Raw genomic sequence first — 15,980 nt, 5'->3', positions numbered from 1 at the left:
TATATATGTATATGATGCTGTACCTTGCACTGAAGTTTGAAGTTATTCTAACATATGGAACAGCAGTAAAAACAGCATTTCAGAAAAACTAGCTGAGCAGGTTTAATCTGGCCGGTCTCCAAATCTTCAGTAATATGAGGAGCGGTTACTGAAGCGTGACACTGAAGCTGCTTCTAGTTACATAAACTTTCAGCCACACCTCAGAGTTTAGTCTACGCATTAACAGCTGCTTGGAATTAGCAGCTTAAGCATTTTCCTCACGGTAGACTCGAGGTGGTTGAGTCTTCACTGAAGAATGCCACACGACTAAGCTGTAGTGCCTTTTCACTGTGCAATACTTTGTTAATATCCAACAGTACAATAGACTTCAATACGTGAAATGTGCCATTCCCTTGTGTTCTTATTCCTATTTATTCTATTTATCCCTGATAAAGTAAAATCAAAATGTACCATTACATTAAGAGGAGCAAAATGAAATCAAAATAGGGAAATTGTGTATGAAGAACATGACTGATAACTGTTGTGTCTTAAGTTTTGTTATAACACAGATTGCATTACAAGGGGGGAAATTGAGTTTTAAAATGAAGGTTTTGTTTCTAGGCAGCTCTGAATGGAGTCAGGAGTTTAAAAGATTTAACATGATGATTGAACTGATTTTATTTCTGAACACAGGTTTGGAGGTCCAGAGGACGGGTACTCAGAGAGGAGAATTGCTGAGGGTTTTTTAGATTATTTTGGATTTAATTTGAAATAAGGGGCTTTATAATCATTTTATGACTTTTGGGGTGTTTTGATAATTTAGATACGGTAAAACTGAGGCTGTTACGGCCGAGACCGTTTTGGACGAGTGACAGGACTCAAACGCAGGACGCCGAACAGCTCGTAAGTAGATTTTAAGAATAAAGTTTAATGTTTCCACAAATATTCATAAACAAAAGGTGAGAGTAGACAAGTACGACGTTCCACCACTGAAACTAAGTAATGATCTGGTCCGGGTCAGAGAGGACAGCTATTCCAGGGATTGGACTGGAAAGCAAGTCACATTTGATCCAGGAAAAGGTCGGGGTCACTGTAACAGAGTGCAGATGTTCAGATACGGATAAGGAGACATATGAATATGTTGCTGATTCAGAATCCTCCTTCGTACTGCGTACTTGCCAAAGGAGGTCGGAGATGACGTAGAGGGGTGAGTAGTCCGGGTGTGAAATCCAAAAAACTCCTGGCGTGGAGGCAGAGAGGCAGGTAGGTAATTCGGGTGTAGCCTGTGGGACTGCCAGATGGTCCAGCATCCAAGTAGGTGCTCTTCGACAGGGGTTGACAGTTGGGTGTAGCTAAGAGAGAGGCGCACAAAAGACAAACATACAGTGAGGCAAGGTGATTCACAAAATACATAGGGAATGATGGTGGTGGCCTGCACTGACTGATGTTAGCAGAGAATCTGGCGAAGAGAGATTGAGTACGCTGGCCTTATGAGTCCCCGGCTAAATTACCCACAGGTATAAGCGATCAGCAAAAACACTGAGGCCCCTCCCCGGGGTGGAGACGCCGGCTCGGAGGGAGACACACTGGCACACACCCGGACCATGAAAGAGGCAGAAATTGTTATTTTCATTTTTAAGCTAAAGGATTAAAATGAACTGAATCCTGTTCATAATAAGTTGAATACCAATCTTAAAGGGAAACTGTGGGACAGCTTGAATAAAACATATGCTTTGTAGAAAGGAAGATTTTTGGAGTAAAAATGTTTGATTTCTTTTTGATTTCTAGAATAAGCGGTTATCATGCACACTTACAGTCACAGACATGACATAGATTAGTTTCTGGGGTAAAGATGAAAAACAGTTTGCTTTGTCTTTGCTTAGCAAGAAGTAATGCAGAAGGTGTGGAAATAGGCCTGCTCTGAATAGGTCAACAGGAAGGATATGAAGACTGAGACAGAAAAATGTGGGTGAGCTTGCAACTGAATGTGCGCCTGCAAAATAACATTTTTTTTTTATTTTTGTACAGGATGTTTATGATCAGATAAGAGAAGAAGAGAGCTTCTTAAAATTGTGTCAAAAGTGTCGCTTAACCAAATGAATAACATTGAAGATTATTTATGTATAAATGATTTTTTATACACACATTGCAATCGTGCTCATAGGAGTTGTCACTCGGTAAAGTGAAGGTCAAAAACGTCGTTCAGCGTGACTGACTGAACTGATATATTGTAGGGAGGACCCTGAGTGCCGATGGATGAATGCCAACATGCTTATACACATAATGAGGCTGATCCTTTTGATTAGAGAGTCCCGAACATGATAGGTTGAACCAAGTTTGAAGAATTAAGAGAACAATTGATGAACATAATAGGTTATGGAGGCGTAGCAGGGAAAGTGTTTGTTTATTCTTTACAGGAGATTCCAGAACCAGAGCAAAACCATGGCGAGAATCCAGGAACCAACCAGAGGAAGGGGGACCCCGAAAAGAAGCACAGCACAGAGAACCACAGTACCAGCAAATGTGTTGTTTAAGAGACTAAAAGCTTGTTAGACACAGGTTGAATGTGCGCGTAAAAGTAATGAAGAGTAATGAGAGGGACTTTAGGAATAGTTTGCAGGATTTCTATGTTATGTAAATTGCCCAAGAATAGTGTTAAGACCGGATATATGTTACCCCTAGAGGGGGTGAAAACCAGGAGTAAATTTTACATTTTAACTCTATAGAGGCCTTTTAATAGGATAAAGTTAATTATACATGATTGGATTTTATAGTGAGCATTGAGGGAAGTCAGAAGTGCGGTTAAATTGTGACTCTGGGGTCAAAAGCGGATGGTAGGAAGAGAAGCAACGATAGCTCACAGCCCAGCGTAAACGCGAGGTGCTGTATAAGGGCGTGATTTATTTGTTTGATTTATTTGTTGTGGATACAAGTAACTACGCCATAGTAATAAGGGAACATTGAAAGGGTTGGGCAATTGAAAGGTTTCATTTTTGATATGATTTCTTTTGTTATATTTTAGCTATTATTCTCACATGAAAGTAAACTTAATGGGAGAAATTAGGAATTATGTTTCTGGTTTCTTGGGAAACACGAAAGGGGAAACTGTTGGGATTTAAATATACAATCTGAATGCTTATTTGCTGATTATATGTATAAGAGAGGCCCAACTCTGAGTACAGTCTGTGCCAAAAGTACTAACAGGAAACTGCGTGCTTTTGCAGAGAAAATAGGAGCTGCAGCCAGAAAGTGAAACTAAGCAGAGTCTTTGATCGAAACTCAAAGTGTGTGTGACGTCTAGAGGAAGTATATAAATAACTAGGCTTCCTGTTTGTGCTTCAGACCTGAGCTTGTGTGTTCGTGTGTTCAGGTCTCCGTTCCCGGGAATGTAAAATAAAGATCATTTTTTGAGTTTGACCACTTTGAGTCTTTCTTGGCCACCAGAAGAATTAAAAGAACGAGATTTAATAATACTCTGTATTTATATATGTGTATATATGGTATATGGTACATGACTTTTCTTTTTATGTCAGGATGTCATGTTGAGGCTTGTTGTTTCTGTGTGACATTGACGACACGCCTCACAAACTAGAACAGCCTTTATTAAATCCATATATAACGACTGAATGGAGGCTGGAGTGGATACTAATCATCATTGTGCTTTTACTTAACAAATGAGTCACCTGAACATAAAACATCTTCATTAAACATTAATAAATATTTATGTATTTTATGAGAGCTAGAAGAAAGAAGGGTGGAACTTCAATACTGTCCTGGATGCATGCCGACTATAGTTTATGGCCAAAGACTGTGTGTATTTAATGCCAGTTTAGGTTCATTCTTGAATAAATTATTGTGCTTTTAAATTTCCAACAACATCTTCCTGGAAGGTTTAAACTCACTCACAAAAGTGAAGAACATTTCTGTGCATTGGGTGTGTTGCTGCTTAAATGCATCATCAGACATGCAATAAACTGTAATAGACTGTGCTGTCAGTCAGCTTGTTGGTATTTACCAGGAGATTAAAAAAAGCTCCTGGTTCTGATCACTGACGCCAGCAGCTGCTGCACACATGAATCACCTCTGTGCAATATTTAGCAAAGACTTCCTGCAAAACATTTCCTGTAAAAGTAACTTATGTTGACTGAAGCTTACCTATCAAACTGGTGAAGAAAGTCAGTCATAAACAAGAAAAGAAATTCTGGAGTACCACTGTAAAATTCTTCAAACACAAAATAAATAGTTCAAATAAAGTCGTTTTTGCAATATTTTGAAATATTACTATAAACATATTTATGAACTGACACAATTGTGTTTTCCATTGTGAAGCTTTTATTGGTGTGTGTGCTCACATGTTAGATTTACAAGACGGTGTGATTTTTTCATATTGCTATCACCAAATATATCGGTCCGAAATTACAGATCCGGATTCTTTTTGATGGGAAGAAACACTAGTGAAAGTTATTTTCTGAATTATAATTAGAGGATATTTGGAAACTCCAGCATTTTGCTATATTTGGATTTGACTGTATTTTTGCTTTTCTCGTACAATTTGTCATATTGGCTCAATCGATGATGAAAGTTAAACATTAAAGTTTTCTATATGCTTTCTTTCGCAGTAGTGTAAAACTCAAATACAGACCACTCAAAAAGGTCCAAAATTGAACAAATGTTTAAAATCATTTGCTGCCGACAGAAATGATGAGCTAATGGAAGTGGACTGATAAATGAAATGGATGCATGGCTGATAGACACTGCTCGCTGCTGAATAAAAATGATTGTGGTATGGCAGTATGGCTAAACAGGTGTTGTCTCAAAGCACAGGCACAATTGTAACAAAATCTTAAACTATCACCTATCTGGGGTTTTGGACAGTTAATTATTAGAGTAAAATGATAAGCTGAATGTTACCAAGGTCCAATTCACAATGGGTTCAACATGTGAACATGAAATGTGTTGTGGAGTTTTGAGTCCGTCTGACAGAGTTCTGGCTCCACCACTCACAGACTACGTGGTGCTGAAGTTTTAAATCAGAGTAATGCTTTCTTGTTCTTTCCAGTCTGCCTACATTAGGCTACCTGAATGCAGATTTCACTTCAAGGTTGTGTGGTAAAAGTGTCATGGCTGACTGGTAGTTTCAGCTGCAGAGAGAAACTGTGATGTTTTATGAGCCAGCGACATGTGATAACATCAGCATCCAGATAATAATGTGCAGGTGGAGTAATGGTAGATATCGTCCTGGTTAAAGGTGTGTGCAGACACAGCTTGAATGCAAGTGTCTCTCTGCTTTTGTCCTCCTGAAACAGCCAACAACACTGACTGTTGCAGTGCTGTTTCACACATGCTCTGTGACATTTTTCAGAAGTGACCTGCTACATTTTACCGCTGTGACTGTGAACAGGTTCAGTCCTCTAATTAGAATTCTCGTACCTGCAGTAAGATTCGTATTGGTCTTCTTTGAGGTCTCATTTATTTAAGGGGAAAAGTTGTGTCAGTTACCTGTTGCATTAAAGTGTGATGACAACAGGTCCTGACCAAATGTCCATATGTGGCGCAGTGGGAGTGAGACGCCTTCCACTGAGCCCTTATTCTCAGTGTGTAATGTAATGTGTGAAACACTGTTTTGGGCTGAGGGACAGTGCAGTAAATCTTGTGCAAACACAAAGAAAGACAGAGACAAAATCAACACAAAGTTTCTGCTTACATCACATTCTTCTGCACCTCTGTGGTTGTAAAAGCAGCTGTATGTGAGTGTCAACTGTTAGTTGTGTTAGATTACCACTGTCAAGTTTAATAATCAAATTGGATATTTGAGTTGATTGTTTACATTACAAGGAGATATCAGACCCCATAAAACCACAGTCATATACTCTGGATTATCAGAATCACTCATTTTTATCCTTATCTACTCTTTTTTGTCTCTGTGTGTTTATATACCACTGCAGCATGTCACTCAATTTTCTCCCACAGTTTGTGTTTACCTGTTTTGTCTTTTTCTGGGGGGAGTTATTTTTATCTCCTTAGCTTTCCTCATGTTGTGCATTTTCCATTGTTATACCTCTCTGACCTGTCTTCCCCATGTGATGTTTTCGTGCAATGTATGTATGGTCAGAGGGTATGATGGCGCCGCCATTACGTGCAATTGGTCGGCAGCCTTAACATGAAATTTCCCACTCGTGGGACTAATAAAGGCATCTCATCTCGTCTCATCTCATCTTCCAAATACTGCAGGGTCTTTAATTTAAGATAAGATAAGATAAGATAAGATAACCTTTATTAGTCCCACACGTGGGAAATTTGTTTTGTCACAGCAGGAAGTGGACAGTGCAAAAGTTATGACGCAAAAATTAGAATACAATAAGAATAAATACAGTACACAGCTGTACAGAATAGAATAAAATAATATACTATATACAGTAGAATAAAATAGAATAAAAATATACAATAAGATAAAAATAGAATACGAATGCTATATACAACTGAGTAAAAATACAACGATGCCAGAAAAGATTATTGCACTTAGTGTTATTGCACATGTGTGGATGTGTGTGTTTGTTCAGTTAAAGTCTTTGTTGTGGAGTCTGACAGCAGTGGGGAGGAAAGACCTGCGAAATCTCTCCGTCCCACACCGTGGGTGCCGCAGTCTCCCACTGAAGGAGCTGCTCAGTGCTGTCACAGTCTGCTGCATGGGGTGGGAGATGTTGTCCATCAGGGATGACAGCTTAGCCACCGTTCTCCTGTCACTCACCACCTCCACTGGGTCCAGAGGGCATCCTAGAACAGAGCTGGCCCTTCGGATCACCCTGTTCAGTCTCTTCCTGTCCCCAGCAGAGATGCTGCCGCCCCAGCAGACCACACCATAAAAGATAGCAGAAGCCACCACAGAGTCATAGAAGGTCTTCAGGAGTGGGCCCTCCACCCCAAACGACCTGAGTCTCCGCAGCAGGTACAGCCTGCTCTGCCCTTTCCTGTAGAGGGCGTCTGAGTTATGAGTCCAGTCCAGTCTATTGTTCAGATGAACACCAAGGTACCTGTAGCTGTCCACAGCCTCAATGTCCATACCCTGGATGTTCAGTGGTTGCAGTGGAGAATGCTTGTGCCTGCGGAAGTCTACCACCAGCTCCTTGGTTTTACTGGCGTTGATCTGGAGGTAGTTCAGCTGGCACCAGTCCACAAAGTCTTGAGTCAGTCCTCTGTACTCCTTGTCGTCCCCATCAGTGATGAGGCCGACTATTGCAGAGTCATCAGAGAACTTCTGCAGGAAGCACTGGGTGGAGTTGTGGGAGAAGTCTGCAGTGTAGATGGTGAAGAGGAACGGAGCCAGAACCGTTCCCTGTGGGGCCCCCGTACTGCAGACGACCCTGTCCGACACACAGCCCTGAGTCCTCACATACTGTGGTTGGTCGGTGAGGTAGTCCAGGATCCAGGTAGTGAGGTGATGGTCCACTCCAGAGTTCTCCAGCTTGTCCTTCAGAACCGAGGGAAGAATAGTGTTGAAGGCACTGGAGAAATCAAAGAACATGATTCTCACAGTGCTTCCAGCGGTCTCCAGGTAAGCGAGGGAACGATGTAGGAGGTGAATGACGGCATCATCCGCGCCAATGCCAGGCTGGTAGGCAAACTGAAGTGGGTCCAGTGATGAGCTTGTTAGGCGCCGAAGCTGAGCCAGGACCAACCGCTCCAGGGTCTTCATCAGGTGGGATGTCAGAGCCACCGGCCTGTAGCTGTTGAGGTCCTTGGGGCGTGAAGTCTTTGGCACTGGTACAACACAGGAGGTTTTCCAGAGCTGTGGGACTCTTCCCAACCTCAGGCTCAGGTTGAAGAGGTGCTCCATCACCCCACACAGTTGGTCCGCGCAGGACCTGACGACCCTCGAGCTGATGCCATCTGGACCCGCTGCCTTCTTGCCATTAATCCTCCTCAGTTCCCTCCTAACCTGGGTGGTTGAGAGAGACAGGCTGGAGCCTTGTGTTGAGTGTGTATTGGATGCTGCAGTTGGGGGTGGGGAGGAGTGAGCAGGGTGAACAGAGGAGGTGTGAAGTGTCTGAGGTGGAACAGCAGCAGTGGGGGTGGGTGAGTCTGCAGCCGATGTTGTAGACTGTCTCATGGTTGAATCAAATCTGTTGAAGAAATGATTCAGTTCATTTGCCCATCTCACATCCCTCCCAGGCAGAGAGTTCTGCTGTTTGTGGCCTGAGATGGTTCTGAGGCCTCTCCAGACTTCACCAACGTTGTTTTGCTGAAGCTGGTTCTCCATCTTCTGCCTGTAGCTCTCCTTCCCATTCCTTATCAGTCCCCTCAACTCTCTCTGCACCCTTTTCAACTCCTCTTTGTCTCTGGATTTGAAGGCCCTCCTCTTCTGCTTGAGGACAGCTTTAATTTCTGGGGTAATCCAAGGTTTGTTGTTGGAGAAACACCGTACAGTCCTGGTAGGTACGGTGTTATCCACACAGAAATTAATATAGTCAGTAATGCATGTAGTAAGGCTGTCGATGTCCTCTCCGTGGTCGTCACAGATCACCTCCCACACAGTCGACTCAAAACAGTCCTTAAGAGCCTCCTCGCTCTCCTCTGACCATCTCTGCACTGTGCGGGTGGCTGGTGGCTCCCTGCGCACTAAGGGCTCATACACAGGGACAAGGTGCACCAGGTTGTGATCAGATCTGCCCAGGGGAGGGAGAGGTGATGAACTGTATGCCTCTTCAGCATTGGCATACAGTAAGTCCAGTGTTTTATTGTCTCTGGTTGGGCAGGTCACATACTGGGTGAAGGTGGGCAGTGTGGAGTCCAGTGAGGCATGATTGAAGTCCCCTGATATTATGAGAAGGGCTCTCAGAGATTGTGTTTGCAGTCTGCTGACCACTGAGTGGAGAGTGTCACAGGCTGCATCCGCATTGGCCGAGGGGGGGACATACGCTGTTATTGCGATAACATGCGAGAATTCCCGGGGCAGGTAGTACGGACGCATGCTAACGGCTAACAGCTCAATGTCTCTGCTGCAGAGTTGTTCTTTCACAGTGATGTGCCCAGGGAACATGGAAACATGATGAAATAACTATTGTGATTTGCAGCAATATAAACAAAGCTGAATATAACTCAGTATTAACACTGACTATTGTAGAGAAATGATTATTATGAGAAATTATTCTCATCTTTAAAAAGTCAGGAGACACTTATTAATCAGTGCAAAAAGACTTTATTTATGATAAGCTCAGTGTTGAGATTGTAGACATCACTATATTTTTAATATCAGTCCTCTGATCACACAAGTTTGGAACACACAAACATCAGGAAAACATTTAACAACTTCTCTCTGATAGATATAAATAAATAAATAAAACCATAATAAATAAGAATAAATATATGATTAAACATTTGGTTACTTAAACATTTCAAATCGTCACAGGTACTTCAGTTTGTTGCTTCATTTGGAGGATGTGAACTTAAGAAATGTTAAAAAAATGATCTGAGTACATGTGACGACAGAGCCAGAACTACTGTAAGGAAGCTGATGTTGTTGAGAATAGCAGAGGAGTTGGTTGTTGCTGTCGCTGCAGTTATGGTTGTTGAAGCAGCTGTAGTTGTTGTCGCTGCAGTTGTGGTTGTTGTCGGAGCAGATCTGGTTGTTGTCGGAACAGCTGTAGTTGTTGTCGCTGCAGTTGTGATTGTTGTTGGAACAGCTGTGGTTGTTGTCGCTGCAGTTGTGATTCTTGTTAGAGCAGCTGTGGTTGTTGTTGTAAGAGCTGTGGTTGTTGTCGGAACAGTTGTGGTTGTTGTCGCTGCAGTTGTGGTTGTTGTCGGAGCAGATCTGGTTGTTGTCGGAACAGCTGTAGTTGTTGTCGCTGCAGTTGTGGTTGTTGTTGGAGCAGCTGTGGTGATTGTCGCTGCAGTTGTGATTCTTGTTGGAGCAGCTGTGGTTGTTGTTGTAAGAGCTGTGGTTGTTGTCGGATCAGCTGTGGTTGTTGTTCGAACAGTTGTGGTTGTTGAATCAGCTGTGGTTGTTGTTGCGGCAGTTGTGGTTGTTGAATCAGCTGTGGTTGTTGTCGCTGCAGATGTGGTTGTTGTTGGAGCAGCTGTGGTTGTTGTCGCTGCAACTGTGGTTGTTGTTGGGGCAGCTGTGGTTGTTGTTGGGGCAGCTGTGGTTGTTGTCTCTGCAGATGTGGTTGTTGTCGCTGCAACTGTGGTTGTTGTTTGATCAGCTGTGGTTGTTGTTGGATCAGCTGTAGTTGTTGTCGCTGCAACTGTGGTTGTTGTTGGAACAGCTGTAGTTGTTGTCGCTGCAGATGTGGTTGTTGTTGGAGCAGCTGTGGTTGTTGTCGCTGCAACTGTGGTTGTTGTTGGGGCAGCTGTGGTTGTTGTCGCTGCAGTTGTGGTTGTTGTCGCTGCAACTGTGGTTGTTGTTTGATCAGCTGTGGTTGTTGTTGGATCAGCTGTAGTTGTTGTCGCTGCAGATGTGGTTGTTGTTGGATCAGCTGTGGTTGTTGTCGCTGCAGATGTGGTTGTTGTTGGAACAGCTGTAGTTGTTGTCGGTGCAGCTGTGGATGTTGTTGGAGCAGCTGTAGTTGTTGTCGGTGCAGCTGTGGTTGTTGTTGGAGCAGCTGTAGTTGTTGTCGGTGCAGCTGTGGTTGTTGTTGGAGCAGCTGTAGTCATTGTCGGTGCAACTGTGGTTGTTGTTGTCGCAGCTGTAGTTGTTGTTGGATCAGCTGTAGTTGTTGTCGCTGCAGCTGTGGTTGTTGTTGGAGCAGCTGTAGTTGTTGTCGCTGCAGCTGTGGTTGTTGTTGGAGCAGCTGTAGTTGTTGTCGGTGCAGCTGTGGTTGTTGTTGGAGCAGCGGTAGTTGTTGTCGCTGCAGCTGTGGTTGTTGTTGGTGCAGATGTGGTTGTTGTCGCCGCAGATGTGGTTGTTGTCGCTGCAGATGTGGTTGTTGTCGCTGTGTTGCAGCAGGCTGTGTAGAGAATCTTACATCATTTTCATATTTTATCACATTAACCACATCTTTATGAATAGGAAATTCTTTGACAAATTAATTTTTTTCCTACCAACAACAAGAAGAACGATGACAAACATCTTGGCGATCATGGTGATGCTGATTTTCTGCTCCTGTCTCTGAAAATAAAAATTCACTGTGGTTATTATGATTTAAAGAAAGCATTATTCCTACAATTGCCTTAATTAAGCTTTCTAAAGTTATCTTGAAAAGAAGTTTGAGATCTAAAACCCATAATATAAAAAAGTTCCTATTCAATTACATAATTTAAAATATAGATTTTTTTTCTATAGTACAGTCTTTGTGATAGTCCACATCTCTCAACGAGGTGCTTGTACACATGTAGTTTGAAGCAAAAGCAACAAGAAGAAATTAAGAAATCATGAAGGAAAGGCTCTGACTATGATGACCTCATTGTTCCTGACTGTAAATCAGAGCAAAAGTCACCACTTCATGTTTATAGTGTTAATCAACTCCAATATTGACATATAATCACTCACCCATTAAATCTATCTATCTATCTATCTATCTATCTATCTATCTATCTATCTATCTATCTATCTATCTATCTATCTATCTATCTATCTATCTATCTATCTATCTATCTATCTATCTATCTATCTATCTACCTGTGTGTGTGTGTGAATGTGTCATATATTATTTATCAAGGGTAATAGCAAAAAACAAAACAAAAACAGAAGCATAAAAAAACTTCAGAACTTTAAGATAAACACAACCCAACACAACAAATTGCTGCCTAAATTACACCATATGTTGCCAAAAGATCATTTCCAGAAATAAATCTATCAATTCATCTTAAATTCACAGGTAGATGTCAGATATATATTTAATATTAGGGTTACTTACATAGTATTTCTTTGCTTGTAAGTCGTCCACTGCAGTGAAAGAAAGTGATGTTCTCTGACTTCATCTCCTCTTTTTATAATCAGCCAACATGAACCTGAGGACAAATATGTGCAGGTGGAGTAATGGTAGTTATCGTCATGGTTTAAGGTGTGTGCACTAACCTTTTATTTACCTGCATCTCTCTCCTATTGTCCTCCTGAAACAGTCATCACTTTAATTTTAGCACTTACACACACACAGACACACACACACACACACACACATATTTGTGACATGTTTTGACGTGAGCTTCGACATTTTCTCTGTGTGACTATGACTACATTTATGTGATTGTATCTTTATGGCTACATTAGGACTCTATGTGGTCCATAAAAGATGACCATTTTGGATAATAAAATCTGACAGAAGAAAACAAATATTCGGTGATTAGTTTTGGATTAACTAAATCTCACAACTGGCTGACTAGATTTAGACGGAGAATCAACATTTACAGGTTGGTGGTGCTCGGTGGGCAGTCAGCGTCCACATCAAAATAACTCTGATTTCTCTCTTTTTTGTCTTTTCTTTTACACACATTCTAAATATTACTGGTTCATTTACTTGAAATGAAGAAGTTTTCATCAATGGAAATAAGAAGTCAGTTTTAAAGGCATTCTTGCGAGTTGGGAGCTTGCTTTCATTTTCTTCTTGCAACACTTAATGCAGGAAGTCATTCCTCAGTTATCAGAGACACAAGGTGAGACCCGACTAAAAGACACTTACACACTTGTGCTGTAATAAATTGAATATAGCCACCGAGTACCGCTGGCCATGATTAAAAATGCAGGTTTAATGCATTTCAGCATTATGTTCACTTTTCAGACCTGACTGGGTTCATCTTTTGCACCTTCAAATCTTCAAATATACACAGGTATCAAAAAGTGAGAGTAAAGGATGCTTACAGTCTTTAAAGGTGTAAACTTTTATTTCTTTGAGCCTAAAACAACACCAGTGTGAATCAGTCACTTTATGTAAATAGTTTATTTGTAAAGACTTTAGATATACACATCCTTCATTGATCGCACGAGGGTTTATTTTTTTCTGTAACAGCAGCATGATAAAGAGTAAAGAAAGTGCAGCTGCAATAAACCACATATTATCAACACAGTTAAAATAATAGTACCACAGATGCCCAGTAAGTGTCTTACACTGTAACACAGGTCAGGGATTTACATATATATATATATATATATATATATATATATATATATATATATATATATACACAACATATTTCTGCTTTGTTGAACTTGTTTTATGAATCTTGCTGATCTGGTGCAACTCTGGAAATTAATTGATGCAGATTTGTTCATTAATTTATTCTGAAGTTATTCCAACACATGGATTTTCTTTTAGTTCTTTGGAGATATGCATATGAACAGCAGCACACACAGCAGTTTATAAAATATAGCTGAGCAGGTTTGATCCCGGCCTTTCTCTGTCGCACAATCAGTCATAAGAGGTGTGGTTATTGAAGCTGCTTCTAGTTGCATAAACTTGCAGCCACACCTCATAGTTTAGTCTCCTGTGCGTTAACAGATGTTGAGAATTAACATTCATTGTTTCTGTACTGAGGTCCAAAAACAGCTTAAAGCATTTCCCAGCATGTACTTGAGATGGTTGAGTCTTCACTGAGGAATGCCACATATCCGTCAAACAGGAGACAACACGTCACACGAAAACCTGTCCTGTGTGACCTTCAGTTCTGTGATGATGCATTTCTATGTTGTGATACAACATGATGTAGGAAAATGGAGATTCTGTTAGGCAACAACACAACAAAACTAATATCACAACACACACGTATGTACATTATGAACTGGAAAAAGTCCCTAGATCTTCAACTGAGGCATCTACAACACAAATAATAACACGTCTTGACCCACATCGAGATGTCCGGTCTGTCTCTGGGGCTCCTGAGTGCCCGTTGGGCCACAAGGGGGTGAGGGAGGATGGGGTGCAGTTGATACAGTTTGGGTGGATGTTTGCAGTGACTTATCTCAAACTTACACCAGCCTGGGATCTGTGTGTATAGTCTTGGGAAGTCCAACAGGTAGCCAGGGAGTGCTCCACTCTCCCTGTGGTAGGATTTAGGAAATAGGGGTGCTTACTAGCGCTCTCTTTCTGAGGGTAGTCCTCTACCTCCTGGCCATCCCATGCCTTCTCCTCTCGAGGCTTCCTGTGACAACACATTATTCACACAGGCAGGGTCTTGGGGGGGGGGGGGGGGGGGGGGGTGCCTTTATATGGCACCTTACAGCATATATAACTTGTATACAAATGTATATAGCTGTGTGTCTTTTATCTTTTATTCTAAAGTAATTTTAATGTAAAGAATCTACATACTGCTAATGGAGAGATGCCAAACTGCCTTTCATTGTTGTTGTAACAGTGACAATAAAGATCTATCTTTTCTATCTGATTTTATCTTAGCTGGCTGTGCTGTGCGGCCATTTGTTGCTCCTTTTTAATTACGCTATAGCCATTACATCTCTTGACATAGCAACATACACGTAGGATCTTGGGGGCAGGTGCGTTACCCAGGATAGGCGGGGATATTGTCCCTGCTGCTCGCTGCTGGTTGTTGTTTCATTTGTTATTTAAGATATCTCAGGGATAAAATGTGTTGTCAAACTTCTGTGCACTAACAGAAAGGAGAGTTTCACTGGTCTGGCCCACATAGACTCAAAATGAGGTGAGTGTGTTTGGAGATGTAAAATGAGTTTGACCTCGCTGCCGTAAACCCAACAACAAGTCAATGTTTGGGTCAAGTGTAATTTTGGTGGTGTTTTCACTATAGTCAAACCTTGTATTCTAATGAACTGCTAGAGACTGAATTGGAGTAGCATGATCTTTGGTGACTTCTTGATGTTAATGCTCAGAGCTTTTCAGTTTTCATGAAAAGTCTTGATTCTTTGCTGGTAGCATTAAATAAGCAACAGGCGATGTACGTGAGATTTCTGTTGTGGATTTCAAAGGACACACAACTACATGACATATCAGACGATGTCTTCCCGGGACAGGAAGTGACCACCAGCCTACTTCAACTGCAGCACACTTCAACGTGCGCTGATGTGCAAGTTCCCCATCATCACTGCTGGCAGCTTTAATTTATTTTACTTTTCAAATGAACTCTACCTTACGTGACTTTAATCTTCAGGACAGGTCGTCATGTTGAGCCTTGTATTGTCTGTGTGACATTGTGAACACACCTCACACACTAGAACAGCCGTTATTAAATCCATATATAAAGACTGAATGGATGCTGGAGTGGATACTAATTGTCATGGTTCTGGGTCAGTTTTGACACAGTATTTTGAGATGTTTTGGTTTGATTTTGTATTATGGATTATTTTCTGATTCTCTTGTTGTGCTTTGTTGATTATTATTAGAATTCTATGTTTCAGGTCATTCTGGTTGAGGGGTCAGTTCTTAGGTTCAGTTTCGATGCCCTCATTTTTCTGCATGTTTAGTTCAGTGTCTAGTCTGCGTCTTTGTGTTGTTATTTCCTGTTTCCTGTTTTATTGTGAAGGTCCGTGTTTTATGTGAGCGCCTCCCTTGTCTCATCTCGTCAATTACTTCCAGCTGTGTTCCCCACCTGTGTGTAATCTCCTTGTGTTCTTCTGTGTGTATTTAAGTCATGTCTTCTTATGTTGTAGTTGCTGGTCTGTCTGTGAATCTACCGTGTTTCATCCACGTGTTCTCCCTGCTGTCTACCGTCATATGCCTCTGCTCAACCTCCTCCATGTTCGTGTTCATGTCTAGTAGTTTAGTTTTCCCAGTTCAGATTATCTTTAGTTCCGTTTGCCGTTTTCCACTTGTGTTTTATTTTTTACAATAAACGTCCTTCGCACCTCCACGAGTGCCTACAATTGGATCCTCCTTTATTTTTCTCCACACGGCTCATCCCATTTGCCGTGACAGTATTGACCCGCCAGGTTATGGATCCAGCGGCATTCGCCCCACAGAAGGAGCTTCGGGAGCTCATAATCGACTCTGCTTCAAGGTTGAAATTTCCCACTCATGGGACTAATAAAGGCATCTCATCTCGTCTCATCTCATCTTCCAAATACTGCAGGGTCTTTAATTTACAACAGGAAACATGATGAA

General features: G+C 41.6%; 1 protein-coding gene across 1 annotated transcript; it reads right to left on the bottom strand.

The window, feature by feature from the left end:
* Positions 1 to 9,432: 9,432 nt before the first annotated feature.
* Positions 9,433 to 15,617, bottom strand: LOC146643017 (uncharacterized). Its single transcript, XM_085396882.1, has 3 exons — positions 15,588 to 15,617; positions 11,017 to 11,083; positions 9,433 to 10,922 (listed from the first exon to the last, which is right to left on the bottom strand). The coding sequence occupies exons 1-3, from the start codon at positions 15,615 to 15,617 to the stop codon at positions 9,433 to 9,435; spliced, it is 1,587 nt and encodes a 528-aa protein (XP_085253008.1).
* Between the last annotated feature and the right edge of the window lie 363 nt (positions 15,618 to 15,980).

This window comes from Rhamphochromis longiceps, linkage group LG22 (genome assembly GCF_057381845.1).
Source record: "Rhamphochromis longiceps isolate RC_006_pf linkage group LG22, R_longiceps_female_GT1.1, whole genome shotgun sequence".
NCBI lineage: Eukaryota > Metazoa > Chordata > Actinopteri > Cichliformes > Cichlidae > Rhamphochromis > Rhamphochromis longiceps.
Note: the sequence above shows the minus strand (reverse complement) of the source record. Positions and strands in the feature narration are given on the sequence as shown.

What these genes read in the sequence shown, in the direction of transcription:
- LOC146643017 (XM_085396882.1), bottom strand. Translation starts at nt 15,617, where the DNA reads ATGGAGGAGGTTGAGCAGAGGCATATGACG. An exon ending in TTGAGCAGAGGCATATGACG is followed by an intron (nt 11,084 to 15,587) that starts GTAGACAGCAGG and finishes TTTTATTTTCAG; the next exon opens with AGACAGGAGCAGAAAATCAG. An exon ending in CATCGTTCTTCTTGTTGTTG is followed by an intron (nt 10,923 to 11,016) that starts GTAGGAAAAAAA and finishes TTCTCTACACAG; the next exon opens with CCTGCTGCAACACAGCGACA.